The sequence below is a fragment of the Bombina bombina genome, chromosome 4 (assembly GCF_027579735.1).
Source record: "Bombina bombina isolate aBomBom1 chromosome 4, aBomBom1.pri, whole genome shotgun sequence".
NCBI lineage: Eukaryota > Metazoa > Chordata > Amphibia > Anura > Bombinatoridae > Bombina > Bombina bombina.
In genome coordinates, this window is record NC_069502.1 from 867867823 (window position 1) to 867886499 (window position 18677).

At 42.4% G+C, this 18677-nt stretch overlaps 1 protein-coding gene across 1 annotated transcript in view; it reads left to right on the top strand.

The window, feature by feature from the left end:
* The first annotated feature begins 1001 nt into the window (after positions 1–1001).
* Positions 1002–18677, top strand: part of LOC128657354 (gastrula zinc finger protein XlCGF26.1-like) — a 55994-nt gene continuing 38318 nt past the window's right edge. Inside the window, exons 1-2 of the mRNA XM_053711670.1 lie at positions 1002–1258; positions 10877–11030. Of these exons, the coding sequence (XP_053567645.1) occupies positions 10979–11030 (52 nt within the window). The 5' untranslated portion in view covers positions 1002–1258; positions 10877–10978. The remainder of the gene's footprint in view (positions 1259–10876; positions 11031–18677) is intronic.

Sequence of the window (18677 nt, forward strand, 5' to 3'; positions counted from 1 at the left end):
TTTTTTTCCTCAGCGCATCGTGCCAGCTGTATAGTCACAGCCCGGCCCGACCGCGCCATAAGACTAAGTGCAGCTCGCTCCCGCTCTGTCTGACAGCAGGAGCGAGCTGCACTTAGTCTTATGGCGCGGTCGGGCCGGGGTGTGACTATACAGCTGGCCCGATGCGCTGAGGAAAAAAAACAGACCCGCTCAGCAGAGCCCAGAGAGCGGGTCTGTAAAACAGCGTTTTTTGCTAAAAATAAAAAGGCAATATTATGTTAAATAATGGTTGGCTAATATAATGTTACATAATTCTGCACTATGTGCAGAATTATATAACATTAATTTTAAGTTTTACTGACCCTTTAACCCACACACTATTCCTTTTCCACAGGGAATCTAACAGGTATCTAACCCTGGGAGAGAAAAGCCAGCATCATTTTTTTTTAATGCATGGGGCAATGCAGAACAGATGGCTAGCAACCTGGGACAGACCCCTAAAATCGGGACTGTCACTCAAAATTCGGGACAGTTGGGGGGTACTGCTGCTAACAGCCTGGAGGCACTGGACTCAATTAAACAAACACACACTGATCCTGTGAGTATAAAACTAATGCAACGCGAAAGTCTGTATATTACTCTCTATCAATGGCTAAGGGTAAAGGGCTTAAATATTGTCTGCACTATATTCAGCTTCATGTGATGTTCGTTTTGTAACATAACTTTGGGTTTAGTTTGTAATCTCTTTATAATGTATTTTACACTACAACATTGTAGGAAATTATTATTAGACAACAAATGTACTTACATGATTCTATAACAAAAAAAAGTATTTATTGTTACGTCAACAATTCAGTTACATTAGTAATCTATATCACTAAATAGCCACTAGAGGGAGCAAGAGGCACGGGCACGTGGTATCACTACTCAAAAGTCAATAAAACTTGTGACACCGCCTCCTTCCCCCGTACTTGACCTATTACAATGAACTTCCGCGAAGCAAGCTGGGAACAATTTATGATTCTTCCTGTTCCTCTTTGATTCCAGCTGCAGTCTGCAGACCTCACTGCAAGTTCTGCAACTCAGACAGGGGATCATCAGCTTTGCTTTACACGTTTGATTAAATGCATGTTCGGAATCCTAGTTGTTTTGGAGTCTTCCTGTCTTTGGGTCCATGTGCTAGAGACGTCCCTGCTGAGCATGCTGGGAGTTATGGTACCAATGTGTGTTTCCTGCTTCTGTGTAGCTCCCAGTCGATCACAGCTGAGTAACTAACCAGGTCGGTAAATAATTCAAAGACATGTGTGTGTTTGAAACTATCTGTATTTGTGTGTTTTTCGTGTAATATGTGTGTGTAATGTATGCCTGTATAGTGCGTGTAATTGTGTGTATGTGTAGTTGTGCACTTGTGTAACTATGTGTATGGCGTGTGTGTGTGTGTAATGTGGGTAGCTGCATGTGTGTAAACTGTGTATTGTGTGTAGCTGCATGTGTGTAAGTATGTGTATTGTGTGTGTGTAGTGTGTGTGTGTAGCTGTATGTGTAGTGTGTGTGTAGCTGTATGTGTAGTGTGTGTGTAGCTGTATGTGTAGTGTGTGTGTGTAGCTGTATGTGTAGTGTGTGTGTGTAGCTGTATGTGTAGTGTGTGTGTAGCTGTATGTGTAGTGTGTGTGTGTAGCTGTATGTGTAGTGTGTGTGTGTAGCTGTATGTGTAGTGTGTGTGTGTAGCTGTATGTGTAGTGTGTGTGTAGCTGTATGTGTAGTGTGTGTGTGTAGCTGTATGTGTAGTGTGTGTGTGTAGCTGTATGTGTAGTGTGTGTGTGTGTAGCTGTATGTGTAGTGTGTGTGTAGCTGTATGTGTAGTGTGTGTGTGTAGCTGTATGTGTAGTGTGTGTGTGTAGCTGTATGTGTAGTGTGTGTGTGTAGCTGTATGTGTAGTGTGTGTGTGTAGCTGTATGTGTAGTGTGTGTGTGTAGCTGTATGTGTAGTGTGTGTGTGTAGCTGTATGTGTAGTGTGTGTGTGTAGCTGTATGTGTAGTGTGTGTGTGTAGCTGTATGTGTATTTGTAGCTGCATGTGTAGTGTGTGTGTAGCTGCATGTGTAGTGTGTGTGTATTTGTAGCTGCATGTGTAGTGTGTGTGTAGCTGCATGTGTAGTGTGTGTGTATTTGTAGCTGCATGTGTAGTGTGTGTATTTGTAGCTGCATGTGTAGTGTGTGTGGCTGCATGTGTGTTAGTATGTGTATTGCATGTGTGTGTGTGTGTGTCTGCATGTGTAGGGGTGTGTGTGTGTGTGTCTGCATGTGTAGGGGTGTGTGTGTGTGTGTCTGCATGTGTAGGGGTGTGTGTGTGTGTCTGCATGTGTAGGGGTGTGTGTGTGTGTCTGCATGTGTAGGGGTGTGTGTGTGTGTCTGCATGTGTAGGGGTGTGTGTGTGTGTCTGCATGTGTAGGGGTGTGTGTGTGTCTGCATGTGTAGGGGTGTGTGTGTGTCTGCATGTGTAGGGGTGTGTGTGTCTGCATGTGTAGGGGTGTGTGTGTGTGTGTAGGGGTGTGTGTGTGTGTGTCTGCATGTGTAGGGGTGTGTGTGTCTGCATGTGTAGGGGTGTGTGTGTGTGTGTCTGCATGTGTAGGGGTGTGTGTGTGTGTGTAGGGGTGTGTGTGTGTGTGTCTGCATGTGTAGGGGTGTGTGTGTCTGCATGTGTAGGGGTGTGTGTGTGTGTGTCTGCATGTGTAGGGGTGTGTGTGTGTGTGTCTGCATGTGTAGGGGTGTGTGTGTGTCTGCATGTGTAGGGGTGTGTGTGTGTCTGCATGTGTAGGGGTGTGTGTGTGTCTGCATGTGTAGGGGTGTGTGTGTCTGCATGTGTAGGGGTGTGTGTGTCTGCATGTGTAGGGGTGTGTGTGTGTGTGTCTGCATGTGTAGGGGTGTGTGTGTCTGCATGTGTAGGGGTGTGTGTGTCTGCATGTGTAGGGGTGTGTGTGTGTGTGTCTGCATGTGTAGGGGTGTGTGTGTGTGTGTCTGCATGTGTAGGGGTGTGTGTGTGTGTGTCTGCATGTGTAGGGGTGTGTGTGTGTGTGTCTGCATGTGTAGGGGTGTGTGTGTGTGTGTCTGCATGTGTAGGGGTGTGTGTGTGTGTGTCTGCATGTGTAGGGGTGTGTGTGTGTGTCTGCATGTGTAGGGGTGTGTGTGTGTGTGTCTGCATGTGTAGGGGTGTGTGTGTGTGTGTCTGCATGTGTAGGGGTGTGTGTGTGTGTCTGCATGTGTAGGGGTGTGTGTGTGTGTCTGCATGTGTAGGGGTGTGTGTGTGTGTCTGCATGTGTAGGGGTGTGTGTGTGTCTGCATGTGTAGGGGTGTGTGTGTGTCTGCATGTGTAGGGGTGTGTGTGTCTGCATGTGTAGGGGTGTGTGTGTCTGCATGTGTAGGGGTGTGTGTGTCTGCATGTGTAGGGGGGTGTGTGTGTCTGCATGTGTAGGGGGGTGTGTGTGTCTGCATGTGTAGGGGGGTGTGTGTGTCTGCATGTGTAGGGGGGTGTGTGTGTCTGCATGTGTAGGGGGGTGTGTGTGTCTGCATGTGTAGGGGGGTGTGTGTGTCTGCATGTGTAGGGGGGTGTGTGTGTCTGCATGTGTAGGGGGGTGTGTGTGTCTGCATGTGTAGGGGGGTGTGTGTGTCTGCATGTATGGGGGGTGTGTGTGTCTGCATGTGTAGGGGGGTGTGTGTGTCTGCATGTGTAGGGGGGTGTGTGTGTCTGCATGTGTAGGGGGGTGTGTGTGTGTGTCTGCATGTGTAGGGGGGTGTGTGTGTGTGTCTGCATGTGTAGGGGGGTGTGTGTGTGTGTCTGCATGTGTAGGGGGGTGTGTGTGTGTGTCTGCATGTGTAGGGGGGTGTGTGTGTGTGTCTGCATGTGTAGGGGGGTGTGTGTGTGTGTCTGCATGTGTAGGGGGGTGTGTGTGTGTGTCTGCATGTGTAGGGGGGTGTGTGTGTGTGTCTGCATGTGTAGGGGGGTGTGTGTGTGTGTCTGCATGTGTAGGGGGGTGTGTGTGTGTGTCTGCATGTGTAGGGGGGTGTGTGTGTGTGTCTGCATGTGTAGGGGGGTGTGTGTGTGTGTCTGCATGTGTAGGGGGGTGTGTGTGTGTGTCTGCATGTGTAGGGGGGTGTGTGTGTGTGTCTGCATGTGTAGGGGTGGGGGTGTGTGTGTCTGCATGTGTGTTAGTATGTGTATTGTGTGTGTGTGTGTGTAGCTGAATGTGTATTGTGTGTGTGTCTGCATGTGTATTGTGTGTTAGTATGTGTGTGTAGCTGCATGTGTGTAGGTATGTGTATTTGTGTGTGTGTGTGTGCATTTATTAATAATGATGATAATTATGATTATTATGATAGATAAGGGCAACTGTTAGGTTAGTGAAGTTCATTTGTTAATGAATCGGTGATAAGCTTCCCTGAACAAAAAAGTCTTTAGGGAACGTTTAAAGGAGGAGAGGTTAGGGGAGAGTCTTTTTTTACATCACAGAAACCTGACATTTTAACAGGGGTGTGTAGACTTTTTTTTTTTATAATAAAAAAAATACACATACACATACACATACATACGCACACGCACATACATACGCACATACACACGCACATACACACGCACATACATACGCACATACATACGCACACGCACATACATACACATACGCACATACATACGCACACGCACATACATACACAAACGCACATACATACACACATACCGAACATACACACACACATACCGAACATACACACACACATACCGAACATACACACACACATACCGAACATACACACACACATACCGAACATACACACACACATACCGAACATACACACACACACATACCGAACATACACACACACACATACCGAACATACACACACACACACATACACATACCGAACATACACATACCGAACATACACACACACCGAACATACACATACCGAACATACACACACACACACACACACACATACCGAACATACACACACACACCGAACATACACACACCGAACATACACACACACTCACATACCGAACATACACACACACTCACATACCGAACATACACACACACTCACATACCGAACATACACACACACACACACACACATACCGAACATACACACACACACACACACACACACACACACACCGAACATACACATACCGAACATACATACACACACACTCACATACCGAACATACACACACATACCGAACATACACACACATACCGAACATACACACACATACCGAACATACACACACATACCGAACATACACACACATACCGAACACACACACACTGAACATACACACACACATACCGAACATACACACACACACACACACACACATACCGAACATACACATACCGAACATACACACACACACCGAACATACACATACCGAACATACACACACACACACACTCACATACCGAACATACACACACACTCACATACCGAACATACACTCACATACCGAACATACACACACACTCACATACCGAACATACACTCACATACCGAACATACACACACACACACACACACACACACACATACACACACACATACCGAACATACACACACACATACCGAACATACACACACACACACCGAACATACACACACACATACACACACACACACACACACACACACACACACACACACACACACACACACACACACATACCGAACACACACACATACCGAACATACACACACACACACACACACACACCGAACATACACACACATACCGAACATACACACACACACACACACACACACATACCGAACACACACCGAACATACACATACCGAACATACACACACACACACACACACACACACACATACCGAACATACACACACACACACACACACACACACACATACCGAACATACACACACACACTCACATACCGAACATACACACACACACTCACATACCGAACATACACACACACTCACATACCGAACATACACACACACTCACATACCGAACATACACACACACTCACATACCGAACATACACACACACTCACATACCGAACATACACACACACACACTGAACATACACACACACACATACCGAACATACACACACACACACACACACACACACACGCATACACATATATATATATATATATATATATATATATATATATATATATATATATATATATATATATATATATATATATATATATATATAATATTCTGCTGTATGAACAATATTGCAGTGTGAGATATTCATATTTTCAAGTCGGGTTAGCACACATAATAATATGCCATCGGGTCAGGGTGAGAGAAGGGTGTTAGATTTTTTTTTTTAGTAATGACCAAGAATAATTTTTTAGGGGTTCCGAATTTGGCCCCCTTATGGAGGAGGAATATAGGTCCACCCAAGATTCCATCACAACAACATCAGAATACACAACAACCGCAGCACCCTCATGTACAACAACAACAAAAGAAAAGACCTTACCCCAACGGGGAAGACGAGGGAGAGGCAACACCACACAAAAAAAGCAACTACAAAAACTAGCCAAAGGTATATTTAATTTATCCACACACAAACTAACTAACGATGAGGTTAGAATTTTGGGTAGGGGTTTGTCCTACTGCCCCCCGAACCCCCATAAACTGTTCGATTTATTCGTTGATTTGAATAAATATACCAGGAAATTATCTCTACAGAGATACTTCTCTATAAAAATACTCAAAAAAAGAAACGTGGAGGGATTGCCCATTATTACTAATTCCATGAACAGCCAGACCCAGACCATTTATGCTGAACCAGATCTTATAGCGGAGGACCTTTTTGAAGGATATATACATACCACATTATCATTACCATCCAATTTTAATCCCCCTAAGGAGGATGTCGCATATATAGACCTTTTCCAACAGTTGGTAATGGAAGATTTTAACAAATTACCCAGTAAATCAAATAAACACACAAGACTTTGGCCTAATGAGGAAAGAGCCCTCAAATCCCTGGCCAATGATTCTAATTTGGTAATTAGACAGGCGGACAAGGGTGGGGGGATTGTCCTTCAGGACTACAAAGATTATGTGAATGAGGCTTATAATATCCTTTTAAATGTTGAATACTACAGGAAATTGGATGCAGATCCCACAGCTGTATTTTTGGGGAAATTGTTGGATGTTTTGGAGGATGGTAGTGGTAAGGGGATACTAAACACCAAGGAACGGAAATTTTTGACTCCCACACATCCGTCAACCCCTTACTACTACCATCTTCCAAAGATCCACAAGAATTGTTTCAAACCACCCGGCCGCCCCATCATTGCGGGCATCAATAGTCTGACTGATAAGTTATCTCAATATATTGATAACTTTTTGCAAAAGTACGTTCAAAATTTACCCTCATTCATTCGGGATACCACTGATCTATTATTTAAGATCAAGGATTTTAAACATGAGAAGGATGCCTTGTGGATAACAGCAGATGTTAGCGCCCTCTACTCAAATATCTCCCATGAATTAGGAATACTTGCCACTAAACATTATTTGGATTCGGATATGTACATGCCTAGTACCCAAAAAGAATACATTTTGACACTTATTGAGTTTATACTCAAACACAATTATTTTCAATTCTTGGATGATTTTTATTTGCAGGTAAAGGGGACGGCCATGGGCACCAGGTTTGCCCCCAGTTTTGCTAATCTCTTTATGGGACATTTCGAGGAGAATTATATATATAACTCGAACTGGGAGGCAAACCTGGTGTTCTATGGCCGCTATATAGACGATTTGATTTTTATTTTTAGGGGGACAGTGGATGAGGCCAGATTATTTTGTTCTTATCTGAACAAAAACTCTATGGGTATACAGTTCACCTCTAATATACAACGAGAATCCATAGAATTTCTTGATCTAATCCTGGCATGGGACACTGAACACAACATAGCCACATCCACATTTTTCAAAACTGTGGATAGCAATAATTTCCTTCACTACAATAGCAACCATTACCATCAATGGAAAAATAGTATACCATATAGCCAATTTTGCAGAATTAGAAGAAATTGTAGTTCATTAGAGAGATTTTGTGAACAGTCTAAGATTCTTATCCAGAGATTTGAGGAAAAAGGTTACCCTAGGGACATCATTATGAGTGGATATGAAAAAGCATATAAATTGGATAGACCCACTATGCTCCAAATGAAAAAAATTACAATAGCAGATAATGAGGCTCTAGAGAAACCTCAGCAACCCTGTTTTGTGACCCAATATAACTCCAATGCTAAACATATAAAAAAAGTATTACAAAAACACTGGCCAATATTATTAAAAGACCCTATTTTGAAGAAAGATCTACATAGTGCACCAAACGTAATATACAAACGAGCACCTACGTTCAAACAATCCCTAGCTCCCAGTAAGGTGGTTATTTCGAAAAAAAGTAGAGGAAAATCAACACCAAATTATCAAACAGGTCAAAGGGGGTTTTTTAAATGTGGCAAAACTAGATGCCACATGTGCAAACACTTTACACATAAGACCAAAACAATTAAATCACATACTACAGGGGAAATTTTTCCTATCAATAATCATCTAACATGCAGTTCCTCATATGTAGTCTATGTCTTATCATGTAGATGTGGACAACAGTATTTGGGGCGCACTATCCGAAATATCCGAAAAAGATGGAGTGAACATAGCCGAAACATAAAGAAAAAATCCATGAAACATAGTGTATCAAGACACTATGTCCATGAGCACAATGGAGAAAATTGTCCCTATACCATAACACCTCTAGAAAGTATCCCCAGTTCTTGTAGATACAACAGGTTTACCAAATTACGTCAAAGGGAAACGTACTGGATCTATAGGTTTGGTACACTTTTTCCTAATGGCCTTAATGAGGTAATAGACTCGGCCGCATTTTAAGTGACTCACCTCTAAAAAAACCCCTTGTCCGGTTAGGGAAACACAAAAGGGACATTAAGGGCTTCACACTTAGGAGACTTTGATAATGCTATCCACCTTGGTACCTGACCTAGTCTTACACAATTCATCTCCACTAGCATATATATCACATAAACTATGTAATAATCGATGTCGAATTTGTTAACATATACGAGCACATAGTCACATATCAAGCCCTCACAAACCATATATCAGTTTTCCATTATATGATGTAATTTATAACATAGTACACAACACAATTATATTAACACGTGACGTATATGCCAATAATGTTAAAATTTCTAAAAAATTAATAATCACAAGTATGAATATGATGAATGGTTATAGACTATCCACTCAAATCACATATGTCCTAAATAATATTCACATCATTCACATTAAGTATTTATTAGCACACCATCACATCATATAACCATTAAAATAACACACATCACCATGACCTCACTAATCTATTACTAGATCGTCAGATCAGAGTATAATCACATAACCGTAGTTAGTCACAATATCAGATGTATTAGTTAAGATTTAGGGAGTCACAGAACCAAGTGTTTTACCCACATGTAGAATCGTTAGGAGAACAAAGTGGAAATATCCACGTTGTAAGTATGAAAAATAGATTGGCAGTACAGTTTATAATACTGAATCACAAATATGTATTTTATATGGAAGTCATCAGAATATAGTCCTGGGATTGGTCCGATACTGTATCTACTGAAGGGCGATCCAAAAAGAAGGGTCCCCGATATTAGACCAGTGGTGTTATTATAATTCACAATCAAGTGTTTATCCATATGTAGAACTGTTAGGAGACTACAATAGAAATATCCTCGTTGTTAGTATGTTAGATAGATGGGTGGTACTGTTATACTGTTATGTGTGTCATATGGAAGTTATCAAAATGCAGCTCTGTGATTGGTCGGATTTCGGTCCCATCCAAAAAGAAGGTCTCCGATATGAGACCAGGGGTATGACCATTATAAGTTATTATCAGTATTTGTATTATGTTCACATCACATTACACAGTTCAAGTAAGGACAAATTTGTTTGCAAAAAAAAAAAAAAAAATAGATATTTTTTGTAAATTCTTGAAACTGTTGTCACAAATAGAGGTCCCGATATGTTCCTTTAAGAATTCACCTATGTTGTTCAACTTACCTGTACACACCCATCAGGAAAGGGGTGTGTTAGTGGAAATGTTTGGTAGTGGCGGCAATAAAAAGCCGGTTTTAAAACTAATTTTATATGCCTGATGAAATGGCCAGGAGGGCCGAGAAACGCGTAGCAATTTTAAACTTGTTTATATATGCCTGTCAACTCTGTGCAATAAAAGTTTTAAGTTTATTTTAACCAACTTGAGCCTGGAGATTGATTGTGAGCATACCACTACCAGACAGTTCATTTATCGAAGAGCCGCAGCAACTGAAGATTAACCGGAGAGAGCAAGCTGGCCAGCTCTGATTGCCAGCACGTTTCCACAAGCACACTGGTGTGCTGTGTTAAAGTGTGAGTACCCTGTGTACAAATCCTCTGAAGTGTGTGCTTCCCTTATCTCTATCGATACACACATTTGTGCGCCTCTCTTTTTGTCTTAGATTTTTTTTTTTCTCGCTTTTTTTTCTCGCTTTTTTTTTTTCTCGCTTTTTTTTTTCCCTATTGACTTCTATGGGGGAATAAGCGAACACACACAAAATTCTAACTTTGACTTTTTGCGCTCATCGGGATAGTGTTTGAACAAAAACAGTATACTTTCAACTCGTAATACGAGCGCTAAAAAGCTTCTTCAATGCTCAAGCAGGAGTATTAATTAGCACTCCACTTGTAATGGGTCTCTTTGTGTCTGTAAACTAACATTTACCCATATAACAATGAACTGAACATAACTCTCTCTCTCAATGCTTAGGTTCCTGATACTTTGAAGATCACGTACAATACACGTCACTGTGTTTGTCAGTAAAGGAGAAACTATAAGAATATCTGACAAATTCAGTTGCTGAACAAGACAATGTCTGACAAAACCGAGGACCAAACCTCAGACCTTTCTGATGCACACAGAGGTAAGCAGGACGTCGCATACATGTCACCTGGTTTTGTCATCAGAATGGGATAACATTTACATTAACAAATCAGAAATCTCTGTGATTTGAGGACGTAGGGGGTCACTAAGGTACTGGAGCTGTAAAGATGTTTTCTACTAACCAGTATATAAAATTCTGCTTTAGTCTTGTTGTTAAAGGGCGATGATACCCAAATGTTTAAACACTTGAAAGTGCTGCAGCATAGCTGTAAAAACCTGACTAGAAAATATCACCTGAACATCTATGTAAAAAATTAGATATTTTACCTCAAAATGTCCTAAGTATTCACACCCCATTGTAAAGGACTTTAAGCAGCAAATTAGTATGTCTGTCCCGAGACGGGCAAGGGAGCGAGCCTCATGCACACATGTTATTTCCTTATTCAGTTTAAGGAAGTTTACTATGAAATCTCATGAGTTATGTGATATCTCATGAGATAACAGTAAAAGAGTTCATGACCTCAGTACTGCTGATGCTGATTGGCTGCTGTTCATTATTTTTATTTTTAAAAACCTGCAGCTGAAGTATAACTTTTTACACAAAACTTACTCTGGTGGGCTGAGTAAGTTGTGAGGTAAAATATCTATCTTAAATTTTTACATAGAGATGTTCAGGTGATATTTTCCTGTCTGCTTTTTACAGTTATGCTGTATGATGAAAATAATGGTATCTTTACAGTCCATTTAATGGCGAGAAAAACGGTATATAATGTGTGACTACAGTAAATGAGTAATTGCACATGTTCCTAATTTCACCTATACAAAATGACTACAACAGTTGTTTGTATTTATTTTATTTTTAGATTCTTTACGTTGCAAATGTCTTCCACTAATGGGCTTAAACTGTACAAAACCAGCATTGCGACTGCTATATCCCCTTAAAGGGCCATGATACCCAAATGTTGAAACACTTGAAAGTGATGCAGTATAGCTGTAAAAAACTGACTATAAAATATCACCTGAACATCTCTCTGTAAAAAAGAAAGATATTTCTTCTACAAGATATGACGAGTCCACGGATTTCATCCTTGTGGGATTTATCCTCCTGCTAACAGGAAGTGGCAAAGAGCACCACAGCAGAGCTGTATATATAGCTCCTCCCTTCCCTCCACCCCCAGTCATTCTCTTTGCCTGTGTTAATAATAGGAAGAGGTAAACTGAGATGTTGGTACAAGATAATCTCACTAGGAATGAACGAGATGCCATCAAAACCCTTCAAAGCTATATTTCAATTGTCTCTGCGTCTCCCCTTGCTCTGTGTCCCGGTCTCTGCTCTGTGTCTCGGTCTCTCCCCTTTCTCTGTGTCTCTGTGGCAACCCTTTCTTTCATGTAATTGGCATGAGTCCATGAGCTAGTGACGTATGGGATATACAATCCTACCAGGAGGTGCAAAGTTTCCCAAACCTCAAAATGCCTATAAATACACCCCTCACCGCACCCACAATTCAGTTTTACAAACTTTGCGTCCTATGGAGGTGGTGAAGTAAGTTTGTGCTAAGATTTCTACGTTGATATGCGCTTCTCAGCATTTTGAAGCTCGATTCCTCTCAGAGTACAGTGAATGTCAGAGGGATGTGAAGGGAATATCACCTATTGAATGCAATGGTTTTCCTCATGGGAGATCTATTTCTTAGGTTCTCTGATTCATCTCCTACCTCCCTTTTCAGATCGACGATATAGTCTCATATTTCATTACCTATTCAGACACTCTCAGCTATGGTTTGGCACTTTATGTATTTTATAAAGTTCTAAATATATGTACTGTATTGTACTTATATTTGCCATGATTCAGGTTTTCAGTATATTTCCTTTTGCAGACTGTCAGTTTCATATCTGGGAAATGTTTTTTTAGGAAAAATGTATTTCTTACCTGGGGGTGTAGTCTTTTTTTCAAATTGACTATCTTTTAAATTCGCAGGCAGAACTAGACTCGCAAGGGCGCAAAATGCCAAAGTTTATTGCGTCATTCTTGGCGCGAAGTTACGTTCGTTGACGCAATTTCGTCATTTCCGGCGTCTTAGTTGACGCCGAGTCTTTCACAAGGTTGCGTCTTCTGTGACGCGAGTGTGTCATTTCCGGACGTTTTTGGCGCCAACATTTTTTTTCTCTTTGTGCCGTGCGTCATACTTGGCGCCAAATATTTTCATTATTTAAGACCCCATTCCTATATGCCTCTTGCCTTTTCTCTATGTCAGAGGGCTATGCTGTTTGCATTTTTTTCCCATTCCTGAAACTGCCATATAAGGAAATTTGATCATTTTGCTTTATATGTTTTTTTTTCTTTTACAAGATATGAGTCCACGGATTTCATCCTTGTGGGGTTACACCTCCTGCTAGCAAGAAGTGGCAAAGAGCACCACAGCAGAGCTGTGTATATATAGCTCCTCCCTTCCCTCCCCCTCTAGTCATTCTCTTTGCCTGTGTTAGTTATAGGAAGAGGTAAAGTGAGGTGTTGGTTTTAGATTCTTCAATCAAGAAGTTTTTTTTTTTTTTTTTTTTTCTCAGGGGGAAATCGACATTCCCAAGAGGAGTGGAGACATATTTTCTGCCCTGATGTTTATGATCTTAGCAAACATTATCTAAGATCCATGATGGTTCCCACAGCTCAGCTGAAGGTAGTGTAAGAAAATCTTCAGTGTGGAGACCTGTGTCTTGCTACAAGCAACATTGAGGTATGTTCAGTCTTTTGTTTTCTGGGGAGACTTGATGAATCAGAACAGGCTGACATATTTCATTATATGGGGAAGGGTAAGCAGTATGCACTATATGTGAGTGAAAATGGTGTACCTGGAATCCCTTTACTTTATTTTCTTTTATTTGCCAAAGTATATACATATGACTTTATGGCTTATGTTGGGCTGAACGCTGGGAGTTGCGGTTTTGCTTGGGCTGTGAACCTTTTTTCTGGTCTGATGGTGTGCAGTGTTTCGATGTTGTGTATACATGAGGCTCATGGCTTATCTTTTTTATGCATAGTCGCCATGTTGTTGCTACTTTCGGCCCATGCGGGCCTTGGTTAGGAGTAGTGTAACGCCCACGGTGGGCAGGGCGTATTTTTCGCGCGCTCAGACGTGCAGTGACTCCGGAGCGCATACTAGCAGAGGCTGGGGCTCTGGTGGGCCTAAGTTACTCAACTTACCGAAGGGCTTGTTCAAGTTGCCTCACTACAGCAAGGGCATTCCGGGGACAGGTAGGCACCACAGCAGAGCTGTGGCGTGGTGCAGGGGCCAGATTCAGATATAAATAAAATTCTGTTATAAAGAATATATACAGCTTTTTTTCATATATAGGCAAGTGGATGCAATACTAAGACAGTATTTTGGCTACTTTTAAATAAGATTTTCGGTTCATAACACGTGATTGCAGTAAAATATTTGCGCTTTTAAAATTTAAAGGCGCAGTACATAATTTAAATTTTTTTTTTCCAGCTAAATATGACTATTAGTAATATTGCTAGTCTGTTTAACATGTCTGATACGAGGAGGAAGTTCCTTGCTCTATATGCTTAGATACCAATGTGGAACCCCCTCTGTTTTTTTTTTGTCCCTCGTGTAGGGCCTTACAATGTAAAACACAAATTTTATGTAAAGAAAATGTGTCTAAGGATGATTCTCAGTCTGAGGAGAATCAGGGTATACCACTAACTTCTCCCCAAGCATCACAACCTTTAACGCCCACCCAAGCGACGCCTGGTTCTTCCACCGCGTCTAATTCATTTACTCTGCAGGATATGGCTGCAGTTATGTCAACTACCCTTACAGAAGTTTTATCTAAGTTGCCAGTGTTACAGGGCAAACGCAGTAGGACAGAAGTCAATGTGAATACTGAGTCCTCTAATGCTTTGTTGGCTATTTCCGATGTACCCTCTCAGGGATCTGATTTGGGGGTCAGGGAACTTCTGTCTGAGGGGGAACTTTCCGATTTGGGAAGTGTTACCTCAGACGGACTCGGACGTCATGTCCTTTAAATTTAAGCTTGAACACCTCCGCCTGTTGCTACGGGAAGTTTTAGCAACTCTGGATGACTGTGACCCTATTGTGGTAACACCAGAGAAATAGTGTGTAATGGACAAATACTTAGATGTACCTGCTTACACTGATGTTTTCCGGTTCCTAAGAGGATCTTTGAGATTATTAAGAGGGAATGGGACAGACCGGGTATCCCGTTCTCACCCTCTCCTAATTTCAAGAAAATGTATCCAATATCTGACACTGTTCGGGACTTTTGGCAGACAGTCCCTAAGGTGGTAGGAGCTATATCTACCCTGGCTAAGCGTACAACTATTCCTATTGAGGACAGCTGTGCTTTTAAAGACCCTATGGATAAGAAATTGGGAGGGTCTTCTAAAGAAAATATTTATTCATCAGGGTTTCCTTTTACAACCAACGGCCTGCATTGTACCAGTTACCACTGCGGCGGCCTTCTGGTTTGATGCCTTAGAAGAGTCTCTTAAAAATGAGACTCTTTTTAGAGGATATTTTAGATAGAATTAAGGCTCTTAAGCTGGCTAATTCTTTTATTACAGATGGCGCATTTCAAATTGCCAAGTTGGCGGCTAAGAATGCCGGATTTTCTATTTTAGCATGTAGAGCATTATGGTTAAAACCTTGGTCTGCTGATGTGTTATCTAAATCAAAGCTTTTGGCTATTCCTTTCAAGGGGAAGACCCTATTCGGGCCTGACTTGAAAGAGATAATTTCTGTCATTACGGGAGGTAAGGGTCATCTCCTACCTCAGGATAGAACTGCTAAACTGAGGGGTAAACAAAATAATTTTCGTTCCTTTCGGAACTTTAAAGGAGTCCCCTCTTCTTCCTCTTCTTCCTCCTCCTCCTCCTCCTCCTCCAAGCAGGAAGGGAATTTTGCACAGGCCAATTTCATCTGGAGACCAACCAGGCTTGGAACAAGGGCAAACAACCCAAGAAGCCCACTGCTGCTACCAAGACAGCATGAAGGGGCGGCCCCCGATCCGGGACCGGATCTAGTAGGGGGCAGACTTTCTCTCTTTGCCCAGGCTTGGGTAAGAGATGTTCAGGACCCCTGGGCTCTGGATATAGTGACCCACAGGTATCAACTGGAATTCAAAAGTTCTCTCCCAAGGGGGAGGTTTCTTCTTTCAAGATTGTCTGCAGACCAGACAAAAAGAGAGGCGTTCTTACGTTGTGTAAAAGACCTCTCTACTATGGGAGTAATTTGTCCCGTTCCACGACTGGAGCAGGGACAGGGATTTTACTCAAATCTTTTCGGGGTCCACAAAAAAGAGGGCATGTTTCGACCCATTTTAGATCTAGAGAGTCTAAACAAGTTTCTCAGAGTCCCTTCCTTCAAAATGGAGACTATTCAAACAATTCTGCCATTGATCCAGGAGAGTCAATATATGACTACCGTGGACTTGAAGGATGCATACCTTCATATTCCAATCCACGAGGATCATCATCAGTTCCTAAGGTTTGCCTTCCTGGAAAAGCATTTTCAGTTCATGGCTCTTCCCTTCGGGTTGGCCACAGCACCCAGGATCTTCACGACGGTTCTAGGGTCTCTTCTGGCGGTGCTCAGGCCGCGGGGCATTGCAGTGGCGCCTTATCTGGACGATATTCTGATCCAGGCGTCTTACCATCTGACAAAGTATCATACAGAGATGGTTCTGTACTTTCTGAGGACTCACAGGTGGAAGGTGAATCTAGAAAAGAGTTCACTAATTCCACAGACCAAGGTTCCCTTCCTGGGAATTCTAATAGTTTCCATATCCATGAAAATTTTCTTGAGAGAGGTCAAAGTCAAAGATTCTGAATACATGCCGAGCCCTTCAGTCCAACCCTCGGCCATCAGTGGCCCAGTGCATGGAGGTAATTGGATTGATGGTGGCGGCAATGGACATAATTCCGTTTGCTCGTTTTCATCTCAGGCCTCTACAGCTGAGTATGCTCAGACATTGGAATGGAGATTATGCAGATTTGTCTCCTCAGATAAATCTGGATCAGGAGAAAAGAGACTCTCTTCTTTGGTGGTTGTCTCAGGATCATCTGTCCCAGGGGACGTGTTTTCGCAGGCCCTCATGGGTGATAGTGACGACGGATGCCAGCCTTCTAGGTTGGGGTGCAGTCTGGAATTCTCTGAAGGCTCAGAGTGTGTGGACTCAGTTGGAATCTCTTCTCCCAATCAATATTCTGGAACTGAGAGCAATATTCAATGCGCTTCAGGCGTGGCCTCAGTTGGCTTCGGCCAAATTCATTCGCTTTCAGTCGGACAACATCACGACTGTGGCGTACATCAATCATCAAGGAGGAATAAGGAGTTCCTTAGCGATGACAGAAGTATCCAAGATTATTCGGTGGACGGAGGCTCACTCTTATCTGTCAGCAATCTACATCCCAGGAGTGGACAACTGGGAAGCGGACTTTTTAAGCAGACGTTTCATCCGGGGGAGTGGGAACTCCATCCGGAGGTCTTTGCCACTCTGACTCTCAGATGGGGTAGACCGGAATTGGATCTGATGGCGTCTCATCAGAATGCCAAGCTCCCGAGATACGGATCCAGGTCAAGGGATCCTCAGGCCGAACTGATAGATGCCTTGGCAGTGCCTTGGTCGTTCAACCTTGCTTATGTGTGTCCACCGTTTGCTCTCCTCCCCCGGGTGATTGCTCGGATCAAACAGGAGAGGGCTTCAGTAATTCTAATCGCGCCTGTGTGGCCTTGCAGGACTTGGTATGCTGATCTAGTGGACATGTCCTCTCTGCCACTGTGGAAGCTTCCATTGAAGCAGGACCTTCTAATTCAGGGACACTTCCAACACCCAAATCTAGTTTCTCTGCAATTGACTGCTTGGAGATTGAACGCTTGATTCTATCTAAGCGGGGGTTCTCTGATTCGGTCATTGATACCTTGATTCAGGCACGTAAGCCTGTTTCTAGACAGATCTACCATAAAATATGGCGCAGATATCTTTATTGGTGCGAATCCCAAGGGCTACTCATGGAGTAGAGTTAGGATTCCCAGAATTCTGTCTTTTCTCCAAAACTGATTGGAGAACGGATTATCAGCTAGTTCCTTAAAGGGACAAATCTCTGCTTTGTCAATTTTGCTACGTAAACGTTTGGCAGATGTCCAGTCTTTTTGTCAGGCTCTATCCAGAATTAAGCCTGTGTTTAGACCAATTGCTCCACCCTGGAGTTTGAATTTAGTTCTTAATGTTCTTCAAGGGGTTCCGTTTGAACCCATGCATTCCATAGATATTAAGAAGTTATCTTGGAAAGTTTTTTGTTTTTGGTTGCTATTTCTTCTGCTCGTAGAGTTTCGGAGCTTTCAGCATTACAATGTGATTCGCCTTATCTTCCATTCTGATAAGGTGGTTTTACGTACCAAACTTGGATTCCTTCCTAAGGTTGTTTCTAATAAGAATATTAATCAGGAAATAGTTGTTCCTTCCTTATGTCCTAACCCTTCTTCTAAGAAGGAGCGTTTGTTGCATAACTTGGACGTGGTCCGTGCCCTGAAGTTTTACTTACAGGTGACAAAGGATTTCTGTCCATCTTCATTATTCATTGTTTTTTCTGGAAAGCGTAGGGGTCAGAAAGTTACGGCTACCTCTTTCTTTTTGGCTGAAGAGTATCATTCGTCTGGCATATGAG